Raw genomic sequence first — 17208 nt, forward strand, 5'->3', positions numbered from 1 at the left:
GTGGGAGAAAAATAAATATATATGTATGTGTATATATACATATATATATTTAAAAATAAGGAAACATGACATTTTGAAGTTGAGATTTTGGCAGAGATTCACTTAAGAGTCATTGCTCTCTGGGAGGATCTAAATGAGTATCTCAGCAGGAATCTTACATTGTCCAATAAAGGAGGGAGGGTTTTTAATCTAAAGCCAAGAAAATAAGACAGACATCCAGAGGAAAATATGGGGAAAATGAGACACAAGGAACAACACATTTTTATTTCCTTGTGATGTAGTTTTCATTCCCATGGAAATGTGGCAATTTATTCAGAGAGCTGTTTGACACTCATTTAACTTACTAGTGCATCCACCCTCCTTTCTCTGCCTTGGATTTTTTTCTCAGATTCTCTGCCTGTATCCAAATATCTTCTGAACCTCCATCACACAGTATGAGCTATAGAGATCATGAGTTAAACAAAGCATGGCCCTTGCATTCGAGAAATGAAGAATAGATAGAATATGAAGTAAAAGGGAAAGAAGCTTAGGCATACAGGCTTTCCTCAGAATTTCATGTCTTATCTCCATCCTTGCTTTTATCACACACTATAGTTTGTTCAATTAGAGTCTGGTACAGGGCTTGCTACCTAGTTTATATCCAAAATCACAGATGAATGAATGGATGGCATAGTGTGTGTCAGTTCACACTAGATAAAATTCTGTCATAAGTATGGCAAGGATTGGGGTGTATGAGATAGGTAAGGCTTTCAACTCTACTGGGTAAATTTCCTGGGTACTACCCAAGCACCTATCTCTTTATACTTTGCAATTTTAACCTCTTTTGATTGATCTTTGCTTCTAAACTTAAGTTAAACACCAATTCTTAAGGTTTGCTTTCCAGGCATTCCTGCTTTCTCAAAAGGAGAAACCAGCTTTTCAAATACTTCTCCCCACACTCTGGTTTGTGTGGCATGCACTTTGGTATGTATTTGCTCTACAATATTTAACTCATATTATTGTCAATGACTCCAACTCATTTTCCAGTTTCTAGGAAAACTTTTTTCCATGCAGAAGACTTTACTAAGCGCTGAACAAATCAGCACACTAAACTTTAGCACAGACATCTTTCTTTCACCATTTCTGATACAGCATGGTCTTTCCACCTTTTTGCTCCCTCACACAGGGCCGCTTTCCTCTGCTCTGTATTTTACTCATCCACATTTTAAGCCCATTAAAGTGAGTCATGTCTCACAATAGCCATGAAAGTGAAGTTCAGTGTTTTAGTTTGAAAGTATTGAGATTCCTAAAGTGCTAATCTTATTGTCTAGGTTTCATGGAGGGCAAATAAAATTAAGCTTGGCCAATTAGATGGCCTTTCTACTTCATAATCCCAGGAAGAAGTGAGCTGAAGATCTCTATAGTTAGACACAGAAATTGATTTCATTAATTTACTTTAACATTTGCTAAACCTTGAAAATGTGGCAAGTATTTTGCTCAGAAGTGGATTGATAAAGGCTAATGACTCCGCATATGTTCCTTCTAAGAATTCATAATTCACTAAAGGAGGAGAAAGTGCCTCTACCGTTATCTGGGCTACAGTCACCAAAATGTATGTCCAGGCTTCTGGAGGAAGAGTGGAAGGACCATAGAAGATAACCCTACCAATGTTCCTGCTTCTCAAAATACCCTGAGATATGGGACAGCCGCGGCTTTAGAGAATGAAAACTCTTCTTGCCATTTCCACTCCTGCCCCTGAAGAACTATGCTTTGTTCAGATCAGTTTTCTCTGTGTCTCATGCAATCTTTTGAGAAAGAAGGAAATGACTATCCCACCAGACTATTGTAAGGGAGTAGAATATGTAACATACTATATCACTCATAACACTCAAAGGATAGTAGCTTCCCTCTGCCATCAAAGTGCCTGTCCATCTCTGTAAAATACCATTTCAAAGATGTGAAAGATAAGCTACTGACTTAGTCCATTTATGATGCTTAGGCAGAATACCAGAGTGCCAGTGCCTTACAAACAGTACAAATATATTTCTGAAGGTTTTGGAGTCTGGAGAGTCCAAGATCAGGATGCTATTAGGTTTGGTGTCAGGCAACAGTCAACCTCCTGGTTCACTTGGGCTGTTCTTCCTAGTCCTTAAAACAGTTTTCTAAGACTTCAATAAGAGCACTAATCCCAATTATAAGAATTCTATCTTCAAGACCCAGGTAGCTCTAAAAGGCTCAGCCTTCAAATACAAGTAGTCTAATATATCTGTTTTCTAGCCCAATCGTATTTCTAATATCTGTTGATATTGTGTGTAGAGCTTTGAAGTTCATAAGAAATCCAAATGATAATAAAAATTGCTGCCACGAGTCTATTTCATGAAGCGCCCAGTACTTTATCTGCTTTAAAGGATTTGTGATGCTGTATCCTTCTCTCCATTAAGTGGTGCCACACTCATTCTCCCAATTGCAGGGTGTTAATGTCTGGCGCCTCTCAACTGAATATTTTTTGCATTAACATCTTCCATTATGAAGGACTGTTTCACCTAAGGTTATTTCTGCTCCTCAGAAATAGCCTATAGTCCCATTCTGAGTGATGTGATAGTACAAAGACTTATCTTGACTTGGAACCAGTCTGAAGGACCATCCACCATTAGAGTGTTCATTACAATCTCTGAAGGACTCCTTCTGCATCCCCAGGGCAATTTAACGTCTCCCTCCATGCCCTTAAACTTTCCCCACTCTCTTTCAAGACCATACTAACAAACTTCCGATGGCGGTCTCTGCCTCTGAGTCTTCTTTTTTTAAAAAAATATTTATTTATTTATTTTATTATGTATACAATATTCTTTCTGCGTGTATGCCTGAAGGCCAGAAGAGGACACCAGACCTCATTACAGATGGTTGTGAGCCACTATGTGGTTGCCAGGAATTAAACTCAGGACCTTTGGAAGAGCAGGCAATGCTCTTAACCGCTGAGCCATCTCTCCAGCCCCCTCTGAGTCTTCTTTTAGGCAGTCCTTATCTAAGGCAGATATATTGTCTTATGTACCCTTTATATCAGCATCTAGGGGGATTGTCTATCCCTGCTGTTCATGTGTGGTAACTGGGCATGGGGAGTTGCTTTCTTGCTCAAGGTTATGCATCTAGGAAGTAACAACATGAAGATCTGAACTCACATCTTGCTGGCTGCTCTCTTTATCACAGCACTATGAAGCTTTTCTGGAGCAGCAGGATTAACCAAACTCAGCCTTGGGACAGAATTCAATATCCATACCTCAGTCTTTAGTGGGAATAAATACAAGAATTATCCATTTAAACAGCATGACTGTGCTTTTTAAAAGAAAACTCTGCAGTTGATATTGATGTGTAGTGCCTTGCTCAAGGACCCATGCGACACGTTTCTGTTTGGGCTTTGTTCCAGTGGGGGAAACGTGGCTTTTCAAATAGATTTGCATAGATTTCCTTGCCAAAATTTTGAAATATGAAATCCAACACACTCATTTTTTTCCCTTTAGCTGCCAAGGACTTTAGGGCCAACTTCAAAAGGGGTCATTTCCTTAGATCAGCTTGATGCCTCTCGTCTACTCCTGCTGTTTCACATGGATGCTTCTGGCATTCACACCGAAAATCGTGTTGCCTCCTGTGCCTTTACATAGGAACTCCTTCTATAGAATGATAAACAGTCTGTGTCTGTGTGAGTTAGAGAATGTAAGCATTAGTTCCTGGTTTCAGACACTTAAATGCAGCCAGACATGGTTTGATGTGACCTCATCTCTCTGACCATTTTTCACTTGACTACGGCAGAAGCTCTGATCCAATATTAGCTTAATCATAGGTCAAGAACAGTGTTTGATATGATCTGACAGAAGTCCCTGTTTGATGCAAAGGATGCTTAAGAACTGAGATGCTCTTCCCTGGGAAAAACTGAATTTCTTTCCTGGGAAAAAAATAGATTTTTTGTTGTCATTGTTGTTTCCTGGTATGATAAAGAGAAGCAAACAAGATAGGAATGCTTAGTAATGCTAATTTTAGGACATAATTTTCTGTTCCTTGTGATGCAGCTTGATAGATCTACCACAAGTTCAGAGCTAGTCTTCAAGTCTATTTAGGCCGATTCAAACTCATATTTTTTTTTACTCTGTGAAGCTTAATCTTTGCTTTGTGTGATTGTTTCACACACACACACACACACACACACACATTCATTATTTACAATATTATTGTAGCCAATCTGAGGAATCTTCTTGCTTCCTCCAATTGGATGTATATATGAGCATATGTGAATTTGTATGAATATATATATGCAAACACTGCATAATTATACAATAATTACATTGAAAATGATAATATATGGTATGTGCATGCATATATGTATATATATATCTGTGATATATCTTATAAATTAGTGAGGAATATTTCAATTCATAGATTATAAAGCTAGAGGCTTTTTTGACCTATATAAATTTCTATGAACATCTTTAAGCCTTTGTTAGAAAATGGATTGTTTATAATAAAAGCTTAAATTTAAGCTTCTTCTGGCTTTTAGACCCATGTGTAAAGCTCTAACTGGAAGTGATTCATAGCTACCATTCTAGTGGAGATTGACATGGCCCCTTGGTCCCGGCCCTCACCTGCTTCTCTCCCTGTACTCACCAAATTCCAAGCATCAAGCTCATTTGCTTGTTTGTTTGCTGCTTTTTGAGACACGGTCTCCTTCTGCATCTCTGGCTGACCTGAAAATCATTACTGGCTTGAAACTTAATACCTTCCATTTTCTGAGTACTGGGATTATAGGAATGTGGCACTAAACTCAGTATCAAGTTGTGTGTGTGTGTGTGTGTGTGTGTGTGTGTGTGTGTGTACATATATGTGTATGCTAATATGTGGTATCTTTCCTTAAAGATTCTAGGAATTTCCTTGAAATTTTCCCTATGTCTTTGTCTACCATTGTCTACATTTTTATCTTACAATTCTCCCTTAAAATAAAATAAGTTGGGTTGAGAGAAGAGCTCAGTGGTAGAGCATGCACCAAGTATATTTGTGAGACACTTGTTCCAAATCACAGTACTACAAAAGCAATAGCAGAAAATATAGCACACACTTGGGGGAAAGGCCTTGATTCCTTATTTCTTCTCTTGCATGTAGATATTACCCACGTAGCTCTGTAGAGCATTGGTGCACTCTTTTCTGAAGGGATGCCTGGGTAACAAGGATGGTCACTCTTCCTTTTGAAAATTTAACATTTAATCATTTTTACTAGAACCTCTCAGGCACTGTCTACACACCTTACATCAATCTATTTCATTCTCACAGTTGAGGGGCTCTCATTAATATTTCTATTTACAGACTCAGCAGCCAAGGCCAGAGTAACTAAGCGACTTTCACAAAGTCAGTGATCTATAAATGGTGATATCTGGACCTAAACCCAGTCCTCAGGACACACTCTTAAACACTTGGGTGAACTAGGTCATGTTGATTCTTGACCCTTTAATGACACAGGTAAAGGTCCTTTACCTGTTCTTCGCTAAGTGTGTTGGAACAACTGAGAGTGGATTATTTGTCTCTTTGTTCCTTTAGCACAAGCAATGACTCTGAAACTGAGGAGAAAGTAGTTGTTACTCTCTGTTCACCCACAGGGAGCAGCTTTGTGGTGAGTGAAGGAAGCTACCTGGATATCTCTGACTGGCTCAACCCCGCCAAGCTGTCCCTGTACTACCAGATCAATGCCACCTCCCCATGGGTGAGAGATCTCTGTGGACAGAGGACAACAGATGCCTGTGAACAGCTCTGCGACCCAGAAACCGGTAAGTCATGAGGTGTGGGACTTGAGATAAAGGTGTTGTAGACTTAAGGAGAATCGGCATTCATTCCACTTCAGAAATCAGAGATTGCTGAGACACTGACATGGGATTTGATGTAAATGTCAGTCAGTCCAATCAATTGTTTAAACCATGTGCTGCTATTTCCTGGTAAAGAGGAAATTCTTAGAAAATCACATAAGCTCAGAGTTGGAAAAGACCACATAGGGCATCCAGCTCAAACTCAGCAAGACTGAGTGTCTGAATGTCATCAGACACTGCTAAGTGCATGCCCTGTGTTCCTTTAAATCCATATTCTTCAGCAAGATACTATTGTTTCTTTAAATATTAGCAAAATAAAAGAATTAATAACATACATGCTTTCTGTTAAGTTTAAACAAATAAATAATAGACTACCATACAGCAGGGAATAAGAAGGGTGAAGTAGATGGGGGTGGGGGAAGGAAGGGAAACAGTAAAAGTGGGCAGAGGGCATGGATACAAGCAGAGTAGAGCGACATACATATAAAAATGCCGAAGTAAATCTCAATTCTCTGTATGATCATTTATGAAATAAAAACTAAAATTTAAAATCTAATGATAATAAAGAAAATTTCTCCATGTATTCATTTGTACATCTAATTAGCAAGAATTTCTTACAGCATGTTTTTAAAGCAAATTCCCTGCCTAATGTAGTCTGTATGTGAGTGTCTGTGGAAAGGAACACCATATATACACAGTCTCATATGGTAGCCAAAACCTATATATGCTTGTTTATTGTAAATTAATTGAAATAAAATAACATTAAGTATTCATATCCTCAGTCACATTAGCCAAATTTCAAGTATTCCAGAAGTCTTTATGACTAAATATCACCTTCTTAAACAACCCTTATGAAGGACCTATAGAAAGTTCTTCTGGAAAATGTTGGAATAAATAAACTTACATACATTACATAGAGACAGAGAGTTGATAGATTATAGATAGTAGACGTCAAAGCCTATGCAATGACAGCCTGGGGGGGATTGTAACTGTAGACAGAAAGGCTCTTCAGGAACGTGTTGTTTGAACAGGTACCTGGCAATGGGAACATATCAAACCATGTGACTCTTGTAGAGTTTTCTAAATAGAAAGCCCTGCATGCATCAATTCTCTTCAATAGGAACTCAGAAATGTGTTTTTTAAAGGTCAGTGGTAGGAATTCCAAAACACCTAGAGGGGAAAGAAGGAGTAGGAAGAACAGTCTGAAGTGCATATTTGGGGCAAAGGCAGTTCAGATCTTATATTAGGATGATGTGGAGCTTCAGACAAATGGAAAAGTCTTTGAATATTACTGAACACAGAAGCATGTGAATATGAACTCTGATCTATAATTTAACCGATCCACTGTAGCTTCTGTGTAAAGAATCAGGTCTGAAATGTCAAAACATGCTAGCACTTTAATCTAAGCAAGAGTTGGTAATGGCTTAGAGCCTGAGACGAAGGAAGGAAATGGTGAGATATTAACAGATACTGGATGACTTCAGTATAGGCTTGGCAGCCTGTGTTATTAGATATGGGATGTGAGAAATGGAGCACAGACAAATATGATCACAAATTTTCCAGTCTGAATGGAGAGACAAATCAAGTCATCCTTTCTGGAGGCAGGCATGCCATGTGAGGGTCAGGGCTGGGAGAGAGGTGTAAAGAGCAAGGCTGTGATATTAGTTCAAGAAATCTGCTGCATATCACACGGAAGTGGAGAATGAATGCAGCAGTTCTGTGCTACTGAGGAAAGGGACCTGTGTGGCCCCTTTGCAGTATGCCTTCTCCACTTCATTTAATTGATAGAATGATGTTGAAATAGCTTATACAAGAAACGTATTTATGCTGACAGGTGCCCACTCCCATCTTGTGGCTCTTGTCTAATCCACGTCTAGTTTCTGCCTGCCTCATCATTGGTCTCAACCTTCTATTTTCCTACAGTCTTGAAGTTGTTCCAGACTCTTCTTGGAGTTGTGCACAAATTCTTTATGCCGGCAAACAGGAAATGAATTTTAAGACTTACTGAATAGACATTAATAGCAAAAAGACTATAATGTGTCGAGTCATCTTCCTGGCTTCCCTTATTACAAATAATTTGCAGACATACTAGGGTTAAGCAATCGCAGTGTATATGTAGAAATAATGCTTGGGTACTTTAAATTCATCATTCAATATTTGAATTATTTAAAGCAACTGACCAGAAGACAGAGAACCCAGTCTGCTAGTGGAGAAGATAATCCAGGTTTTTATCTCAGCCTACTGACTTGAGCCATGTGGGTACAGCATGCTACGTCTACTGTCCAAGCAGCTGCCTTTACCAGATCATCCCTGGCATCCGTGATAGCTGTGGATCTGTCAGATATGTGAAGCCATCATACTGAGGAAGTAGGAGACCAATGGCTGCAAACTGTCAGAGTGAGGGAACTAAAAAGAGGAAAAGGCATGTACTAACGTTCAAAATGGAAGCCATAATAAGAGAATAAGAATTCACTACAAGTCCATGACACAAAGAGAAAGTATTGAACAGACATTGAAATTTTTATTCAGTTGCATCTAGATGTAATCCAAACCTAAGTGATGCCGTCTTACTCAAAATAACGACTTCATACACGGACAATGCGCCATTCATTAATGGTGTTCAGTTCATGACAGTTCCTGTCATCCAAAAATAGGAAAATAGGAAGCCAAGGCTAGGAAAAGAAATCTGGAAAGTGAGGAGAGGCTTTCAGCAGGTGGACTATTGATTCTCTTCAGGGTAGGACCAGGATCTGACTTTGAATCTGTTTCCCTTAGTCTAGTCAAGAGCTGTTGAGATTCCCTTTCACAGCCTTTCCATGGTTCTACCAGGTACACTCTGGAATATCACTGTACCTCCTACAGACTCTTCAGACAATTGAAACTGGAAGAGAGTCCATTTTCTTTGACTGAAACACCTGATAGGCTGCTCTTGCTCCAGTGAATGGCGCTACTCCCATGCACGTCCTAATAGCGCTAAGTGGACTCAGTGAGTTCATAAGAGAACACAGAAAGTTTGAAAGTGGTAGAGAATACCACAGAGTTATAGGGAGGGTATGGCGTTGAAATTGACAAAAAAACTTGTTATATCCACACATAAAATTTAAAAACAATAAATGGTTAAAATAATAGAATAATAATAGCAATAATAAGTTGTATGTTACTATTATACAAATGAGTTTTCCTCTTCTCTTTCCCCCGAAAACACACACACAGAAACATACATGCACACACACATGTGCATGCACACTTACACACACATACACACATCTTAGAGCTGGAACCATGGGTAGAACCCAGAAGACCATCTCAGCTTTCTAATCATTTGTTTTCATGAACACTTTCCCGATTGTGAACCTGTTTCCTGTTGTCATACACTTTGATACCTTCAAACGCCATTGTTGCTGCTGCTGTGCTTGGTCATTGTTCAGACTGTGCGTTTCTATCACCAGTGTGTTAATTTTGTGAGGGGATGGGGATAGAAATCAAGATGTGTGTTCCCTCAATCTGTCATTAAAGTTCAGTGTGGTACCTGATATTCAAAAAGAGGAAAAAGGCTTCAAGAAACACATCCATACAAGTATTACAATCTTTCCTCCACATCTGCCAAGACAAGAATTCAGAATAAGTGTTTTCAAGGTTTAGCAAACTGGCTCAACAACAACAAAAAAACTATCCAGGACCCATTCACATTAACCAGGATTATCTATTCTCATCTTCCCAAGACACCAAATCCCTGAGAGTGATTGTTTATATTGTCTTCACTACACACACTCATCCACAAGTTTTCCTCCTCCATCCGCTCCACCCCTTTCAGTGTCTCCTGTCATGACAGAAGGTACTCTTGCCAGCTGAAGTCTCTTTCATTCTTTAATCACCAACCTTCTGAAACCTTGCTCACTTAATTACCTCTCCTTTTCTCTCAGTAGGACAAATGAGTTCTATAAATTATTAGAGTGCTTTGATTACAGTAAAATTCAGTTATTGTTTAAATATTTGCCCTACCTCCTACAACTTAAGCTCATAGGTCCAGAGCTTTTGTGTAGTTTATTCCTGTATCCTTCCTAGCCCAATGGCCAGCGAAGTAATGTCTTTTATAAACCACTCAAGGTATAAAGAGATAGGAGTATATGTAAGTGAGAAGTCAAAAAATGAGAACTAAATATACTTTTGTGAGCTTTGACTCAATTCCACAAAATTGATTCATTAGAATCAATTCAAGCTAGAATTCCTTAATTCCTTATCTTATAAGTCACTGTGTTAGGGGCAATGGGAAATTACAGATATATTGGATAGTGATCTTTTCTTTGTGGATTTTACATTCTTAAAGGGATAAAAAGAATACGATAATATAGCTATTATAAAAAACATAGTGTGCCATAAATCAAGAAAAATGCACTAACTAAGTGCTTCCTTCCTGGAGAACAGTGAGAAATGTATTGGAGACAGGATTTCAGGAGACGTACTGAGAGAAAGACGACCTTTTAGTTCAGTCTTGAAGAATCACTGGGGATTGTGCATAAGGAGAGTGCTTAGCAGAGAGCTCAGCATTAAAATAGGAAGAAGAAGGTGTAAAGACACAGAGAGTACAGAATAGTGGAGTTGAACTAGCATCTAGAAATATTCTGGATGTATGTGGAGACAAGGGAATAAAGAAGAAGCGGAGCACATATTGGGCAAATAATATGAAACAAACTCATAAGATGCTTATCCTGCCTGGATATGTAGCTCAGTGGTGGACCATATGACTAGGATGCATAAAGTCCTTAGTACTAGTCCTAGCACTCCAAATTTGATTGGTAATAAATTACATTATTGAAGTACCTAATGATTTTGAAAATAAACACCAGATTTCAGTAAGGTGATTAGACACTGAAATAGGGAAAGTTATCCCCATATTTAACTTCAACCATTCATGGACATCTAACTTGCCAAAAAAAAAAAAAAAAAAAAAACTTCTGGACTGACTACTCAGTTAACTGAATTCCATCAAGAATGACAATTTGGGAGTAACTGTGAAATAATTAAACTACTCCCCAAGCCCTGTGAATGTTCATTTTATGATCTGGAAGAAGTGGGTGGCCTAGCTTCCTTTAAAGAAGCTGTGCACACACAGACAGTGTGAAGTAGACTCAGTAGGTTTAAGAAAGGGAGCAGAAAAGTTGGGAAGAATAAGTGTGCAGAGGGATAGAAAAAGAATTAGAAAACGGTTTGGGAATAGATTTCTACCAAAACACAGCATGTATGAAATTCTCAATAAAAACAATAATATGGTCATAATTTGGAAACTAAAGAACTACCCTCTTCTGCGAATCAATTCATGGATCTGAGCAAAGTCATCATGGAGACAAATTTTGGACATCATGTCTCAGAGTTTATATTAAAATCTTGATAATAAGGATCATTCCTTTCAAGTGACAGAGAAAGGAGACATAATAAGAAAGATGCTATATGTAGAGAGTGAGTGTGTGTGTGTGTGTGTGTGTGTGTGTGTGAAGAAAGAGAAAAAAGAAGAGAGAGAGAGAGAGAGAGAGAGAGAGAGAGAAGAAGAAGAAGAAGAAGAAGAAGAAGAAGAAGAAGAAGAAGAAGAAGAAGAAGAAGAAGAAGAAGAAGAGAGAATATATTTTCTTAGCTGTATGATATTGCCAAGATCAGCTTCATTTGTTCAGGGATTTCAACATGTAGTACCTCGTACAGAAATGACCATGGAGTGGGAAGCTAGATGCACTGGAAACAGTTCATGTTGGCTCATGAAAGTCACTGTTAGTAAATATGCCCAACTATTTGTTCAATGATATCACATGATGGTCCTGGAAGTTGAATAGTATGAGTATATTTAAGCCAAAAAATCTGGTAAGCACCACAAGTTAAAGCTTTATTTTCTTAAGAAAGCCGATCAGTAAGCATTTACTCCCACAACACTGGGTGGGATGCCAACAGACTAGACGAGTACTGAGATAATAAAATGCTTTTTCTAGATCTGAACATATCACCAAAGCATGGCATTATACTCCTTTCCGTAATAGACAGTTCTCACTCTTCATCTCTCTGAAGACAGAAGGCAACCCAAGGCCACAACTAGACACTCAAGAACATTCTTATTGGCAATGATTTTTTGATTGAACAACTTTGTTGAAATTTTACACCTATGTGGAATGTTGAATTTTATATATAAAAGATATAAAAACTGCCTAATAGACCAAGTAATTGCAGAAGACTAATTATTTAGTCATATAGTCATTCTTCTCATCTGGTTAGCCAGTTTTGTTCAAGCATTTGGAAAACCAGAGCAGAACTGTACTGTATGCCTGAGTCAGAACCTATCACAGATCTTGACTTCTTTGTCTATTTGTAGGATTGTGTGTGGCTCAGTCACTTAGCCTATAAGAGATTCCTTCATTGTAACTATAAAATATGAGAACAATTCCTAATGCTTATCATTCATTAAGACAAGAAGGAAAATAAAACTTAGCTTTGAAGTAATGAAGTACCTCATGAATGAGAGCACTCATTTATGTTACTCTTATTTTTGTAATGAGTTCTTTATAGTATCTTCATGAAACACTTGGTTTCATAAACAGCATTAGATTATAAAGGAACAAGAGATAATTTTACCTTCTCAAGTTAGCATATATTATCAAAAGGAAACTTAAAATTGACCTTTTACTTAATCCTTATAAAGTTTTTAATCCCCCACATTGAAACACATCACAGATTCCAAATCATAATGCTGCTCCTTGACACAGATTTGTCACTTGCCCTTGACTATGCTGTACACTATGAACTTTAGAGCCTTTGTCTTTAGCAAAGCATTGAGTGGGAATGTATTTTAACGCAATAACAGTCCCTAGACATCATGTTATCTGATCTAATGAGGAGAACCGGGGACACAAAGACCCAGCAACTTTGCCATTTTCACTCGGTAAATTAGTGGCATGATACAAATTATAATACTAAATAACTCCTAAATACTTTCCAGCTTGGCATTCTTGTTTCTATGACCTCTGATCACTAATAACTTAGAGAATAAGTGTGATTAAAATGATTTATAGATGGCATTTATGGAAAATGAAATTTCCTTAGCACAATTGAGATGAATTTTACTCATATTCCACTATCACATCTAGTTTATTTTCATGTCTTCAACAGCTACTTTTCATTTGAAATAGCATCTTAAATGAGAATATAGTGTGTGTAGTTATATCATACAGTGGTCTCCAATTGTACCTAACATTTCTAATGTCTATAGAGTGTTTAGATTATTTGTTGAGCCCTATGTTAATTAAGTTCAAAGGGCATCAGAGGACTTTATAAAACTGTAAAGTACAAGACTTCTCAAAGATGGTGAAGGTTCCTGATTTTAAAGGTGATGGCAGCATAGAGATTTGTAGGTCCTATAGAAAACATATTGATGTGGAACGATGTGTATGTGACATACACAGTTAAATAGCCATGACATAACTATGGATAGTAACTTTTGACACAGACTGAGGATAAGAGGTTATGTGTTTTTTAAAAATAAAATAAAATTTTATTCTTCTTATTAATTGCTGTATCAAAATGAAAGAGTTCCTGAACCTACAATTTTTTTATCTTGAATTTATGAACATTCAACAACATTAGAATGTATCTAATAGATGGATGGATATTTTAATAGTTAGAAGGGGTGGAATTCAAGTTCCAGTTGCTAGAGGATTATGTTGTTTTGGTGAGAAGTAGATGATAAATTAGGCATCAGCACCACGGAGAGCACTTGATAGAGGGTTGCTGAAGATATTGTGGCTAAATTGTGTCTGCCTTTACTACAAATATAACACACTAAATTTCTTCTGAAAATCACTTGACATAAGGTAGGCATTGCTATAGGAAATTCTATAGACAGTAGTTACCCACCCACTGGAGCGTGGCCTCTTATACTATCTATGCTTATGTAGAGCATGCATCTGGCCACTTTTCTGGCTATGGGATTCGGATTCTGTACTCCATTCCAGGAGAGGATTCTGTTTTGTGAGTTTACCCCTAATTAAATAACCATCTATTTCTCAATTTGGAGATATTGTGAGATTTCTTTAAAGCATCCTTCTTCAGGGCATGTCCAGTTTTCCCCTGAACTCAAATAAAGGCAGATATGTCCTTGAGTTTAAAATTAGTCCACTGGCTAATCCTCCGTGAAGCATCTCTCTGATCCTCAGAATATATAATGCTCTCCAACTCACCTTTCTTTGTTGCTGAGCTTCATTAGATTCTTAATCAAACACCATTTGTTGAAAGCATAATTAGTGATTATTGTTAACTTTTTATTTAGGTGTGCAAATAATGGAACAAGTTTTTAAAATCATTTTCAACAAAAGCATTGAAACAACTGTCACAATTATTTTGTTTGCATATAATTAAATGAATTTGGTATAAAGACTTTTTAAATTCTTCAGATCAATCCATTTGGTTCAGGTTCATTATTTGGGTATGGCAGATGGGGGTGATTGACAATGGACAGACACACAGTTAAGAAAATAAAAATGGTAAGTTTTGGTGAGCCATCATGAGATACACAAATATTAAAGTGACCATGTCAGAATTTGTGAGAGCACCATTGTGAGATTACAAAAAATTATTTCAATCTTCATAAGTATACTTCCAAATAGCTATTACTTTCATTTCCCATATACAAATTTCTATTTTAAGGTAGCTTGTTTATATATTTGCTAAACATCACTACTGGAATTTTAGCCAAGACTGAATGACAAACTACCATTTTTTATAAAATATTGTGCAAAAGAATTTGTTTAACAATGAGAAAAACAGAGCCATCATAGCATTTTCACTTCAGTTGGTATTTGCAGAGAATTCTCAGAGGTAGACATGAATGAATCCTTTGGACAAAACTTATAGAATAAGTTGAGTTGAAAAAATAAAAGGACCAGTGTTTAAGGACAAGTGAGGAGTGAAGAGCCAGAACTAAGAGATGGATCTCTTACAACATTGGTGAACTGTAGAGAAACTATTTTATATTTCTACTTGGTTCTCTTACTATATTTGGGTTGAAAGCATTGTGAAATGTTATGTTGTGCAAGAGGATTGTGGTCTGTTAAAAAAGGTGATCTGGGTCAAAGATGAGGTCATGAAATTTTAGAGAAGCTGCAACAGCATACAACAAGCTTGACTGTTCAAAAATTGAGGACAAGAAGGTTACAGTGTTCTACAAAAGAAGCTGTAAAAGTTTTCCTTATAGGGAACTTCCTAGTGTCGCTGAAAGTCAAGACAATGTTGCCGTGAACTTGAAAGATATTGTGAAAGGTGTTAAGTCTCACATCGCCAAGTAGCAAATAAGAAGGCTACCTTCACTGTCTCTGACAGCCATTTTGAAGAGACTAAAGAAGTAATGGTACATATACAATCTTTCAACGTTTAAATTAGATAGCATTTAATTTTATCCAAGTACATCAGAAATTTTATTCCACTGCTGACAATTGTTTATGCCCTGATACTTAAAATACTAAAACCTGTCATCTAAATATATTGGTAGGACTTTATAGTCAAGGGTTTATTAACAAAAGTTTGGAAATAGGTGACGGTGGTTAATCCGTGCTTGAGAGAGACAATTACCCCATATCTGCTAATGCGAGTCATTTCTGCTTATTAATATGATGGGGGCTGTCAAGGTCCTATTCTCTCTGCATAGAACTGTGTGCCTTTCATCATCTTCAATTTTATGTGCTCTTCTTTACTTCCTTCATCCTCACTATTCCTTGCATTTCACCTTAAATGGCCTATCCTCAAAGAAGCACCCTTCTAGCCGAGGTTATTCCTCTTGGGTTCTGTACTTTAGCACTCAGTTTTTCCTGCTTAGTAAGCATATGAACCATGCACGCTGAGGTAGAAGTAGCCAGGTATGTTAGCTTCTTCTAAGTCCTTCATAGCTATCTCACTTAATATCTTAATTGCTATATCATGTAGATACAATCATACAATCAAACTGTAGTCAAGCAAAAACTAAATGTATATACTGGTATTACATCCATTAAAAAAATGTTGCCAAAAATCACCAAAGTGTAATAGAAACTATTAGCTGAAGTTTCATTTCAGAAATATTATATGTGAAAAAATATATGTATTTATATTGATATAAGGATGTATTGTTAGCAGCATTTTACATATGAAGATATTAAATTACATGTAATTATTTTTTTAGCTGAAGTCATTTGTGAAGTGGTAGAGTCTGGAGTTTATCCCAAAGTCTGTCATCGGGGATTATTCTCTGAACCACAAGTCCATGTTATCAAGTGCAATTACAAGCTGGAATTTTGCATTTCTTTGTATCATTCCATATTTACTTACTAGCTGTCTGAGGATTGCATGATATATGAATGACATGATCACTGCTTTATCCCCAAATCCATGTCATTATGTATCTTACCCTTAATATTTAACAATGGATACTGGAATTAGTACAGATAAGGTGTTATGCTGGATTTAGAGACCAATCTCATGAAATTCTTTCTTACCTTATGGTATATTCTTGAACACTTTTTCTCCAGAGCTCACTTTTTGGGTTTTTTTTTTTGAGATAGTGTTTCTCTGTGTAGCTTTGGAGCCTGTATTGGACTCACTCTGTAGACTAGGTTGGCCTCAGAGTCACAGAGATCCACCTGCCTCTGCTTCATGTGGCACCACTGCCTGTTGTGAGAGGCCACTAAATTGTTCCTGGCTGCTCAGCCCCGAAATAACCACACAGAAACTGTATTAGTTAAATCGTTGATTGGCCCATTATCTCTAGCTTCTTATTGGCTAACTCTTACTTTAACTCTTAATTTAACTTATTTCTATTAATCTGTGTATCGCCTCGTGGCTGTGGCTTACTGGCAAGGTTCTGGCATGTCTGTTCTTGGTGACTGCTACATGGCATCTCTTGATTCCACCTTCTTTCTTTCAACATTCAATTTAGTTTTTCCTGCCTACCTTGTTCTGCCCTACTATAGGCTTAAGCCAGCTTTCTTTATTCATTAATGGTAATCACAGCATACAGAGGGAATCCCACATCTACTGCCTGGCTACATTAAAGTTCTTGTGGAAAATAAATGTTGTGTTGATCTCTAGCTTTAAAGGTTATTGAACAAAGATGACCAGAAACTCTTGATCTTGGAGAACACACAGCTCAGACACCTAGAAAATTGGTTCCCACATGAGTTTCTACATTGAGATCTAGAATGTGTGCTGTACTTCTGCTTATCCAGGAGGCAAACCCTAGCCCCTCTACAGTCATCTGCAATACTGGGATGCTTTGGGGACCCTTCCTGTACTCCTGTTTTTCCTTCCAATGAAACAGAAGTAATAAGATAAACAGCCCTTGGAGGCTTATTGTGAGGATTAAGCTAGATAAAGTGCATTAAGCACT

The 17208-nt window shown here is 37.4% G+C and overlaps 1 protein-coding gene across 4 annotated transcripts in view; it reads left to right on the forward strand.

Moving 5' to 3' along the window:
• Astn2 (astrotactin 2) overlaps positions 1-17208 on the forward strand; it is a 979028-nt gene that overhangs the window by 410295 nt on the left and 551525 nt on the right. For all 4 annotated transcript variants that reach the window (XM_048459341.3, XM_085686116.2, XM_085686117.2 and 1 more), the window contains one exon: positions 5616-5783. In XM_048459341.3, coding sequence (XP_048315298.3) covers positions 5616-5783 — 168 coding nt within the window. The remainder of the gene's footprint in view (positions 1-5615; positions 5784-17208) is intronic.

This window comes from Myodes glareolus, chromosome 3 (genome assembly GCF_982192425.1).
Source record: "Myodes glareolus chromosome 3, mMyoGla1.1, whole genome shotgun sequence".
NCBI classification, from domain to species: domain Eukaryota; kingdom Metazoa; phylum Chordata; class Mammalia; order Rodentia; family Cricetidae; genus Myodes; species Myodes glareolus.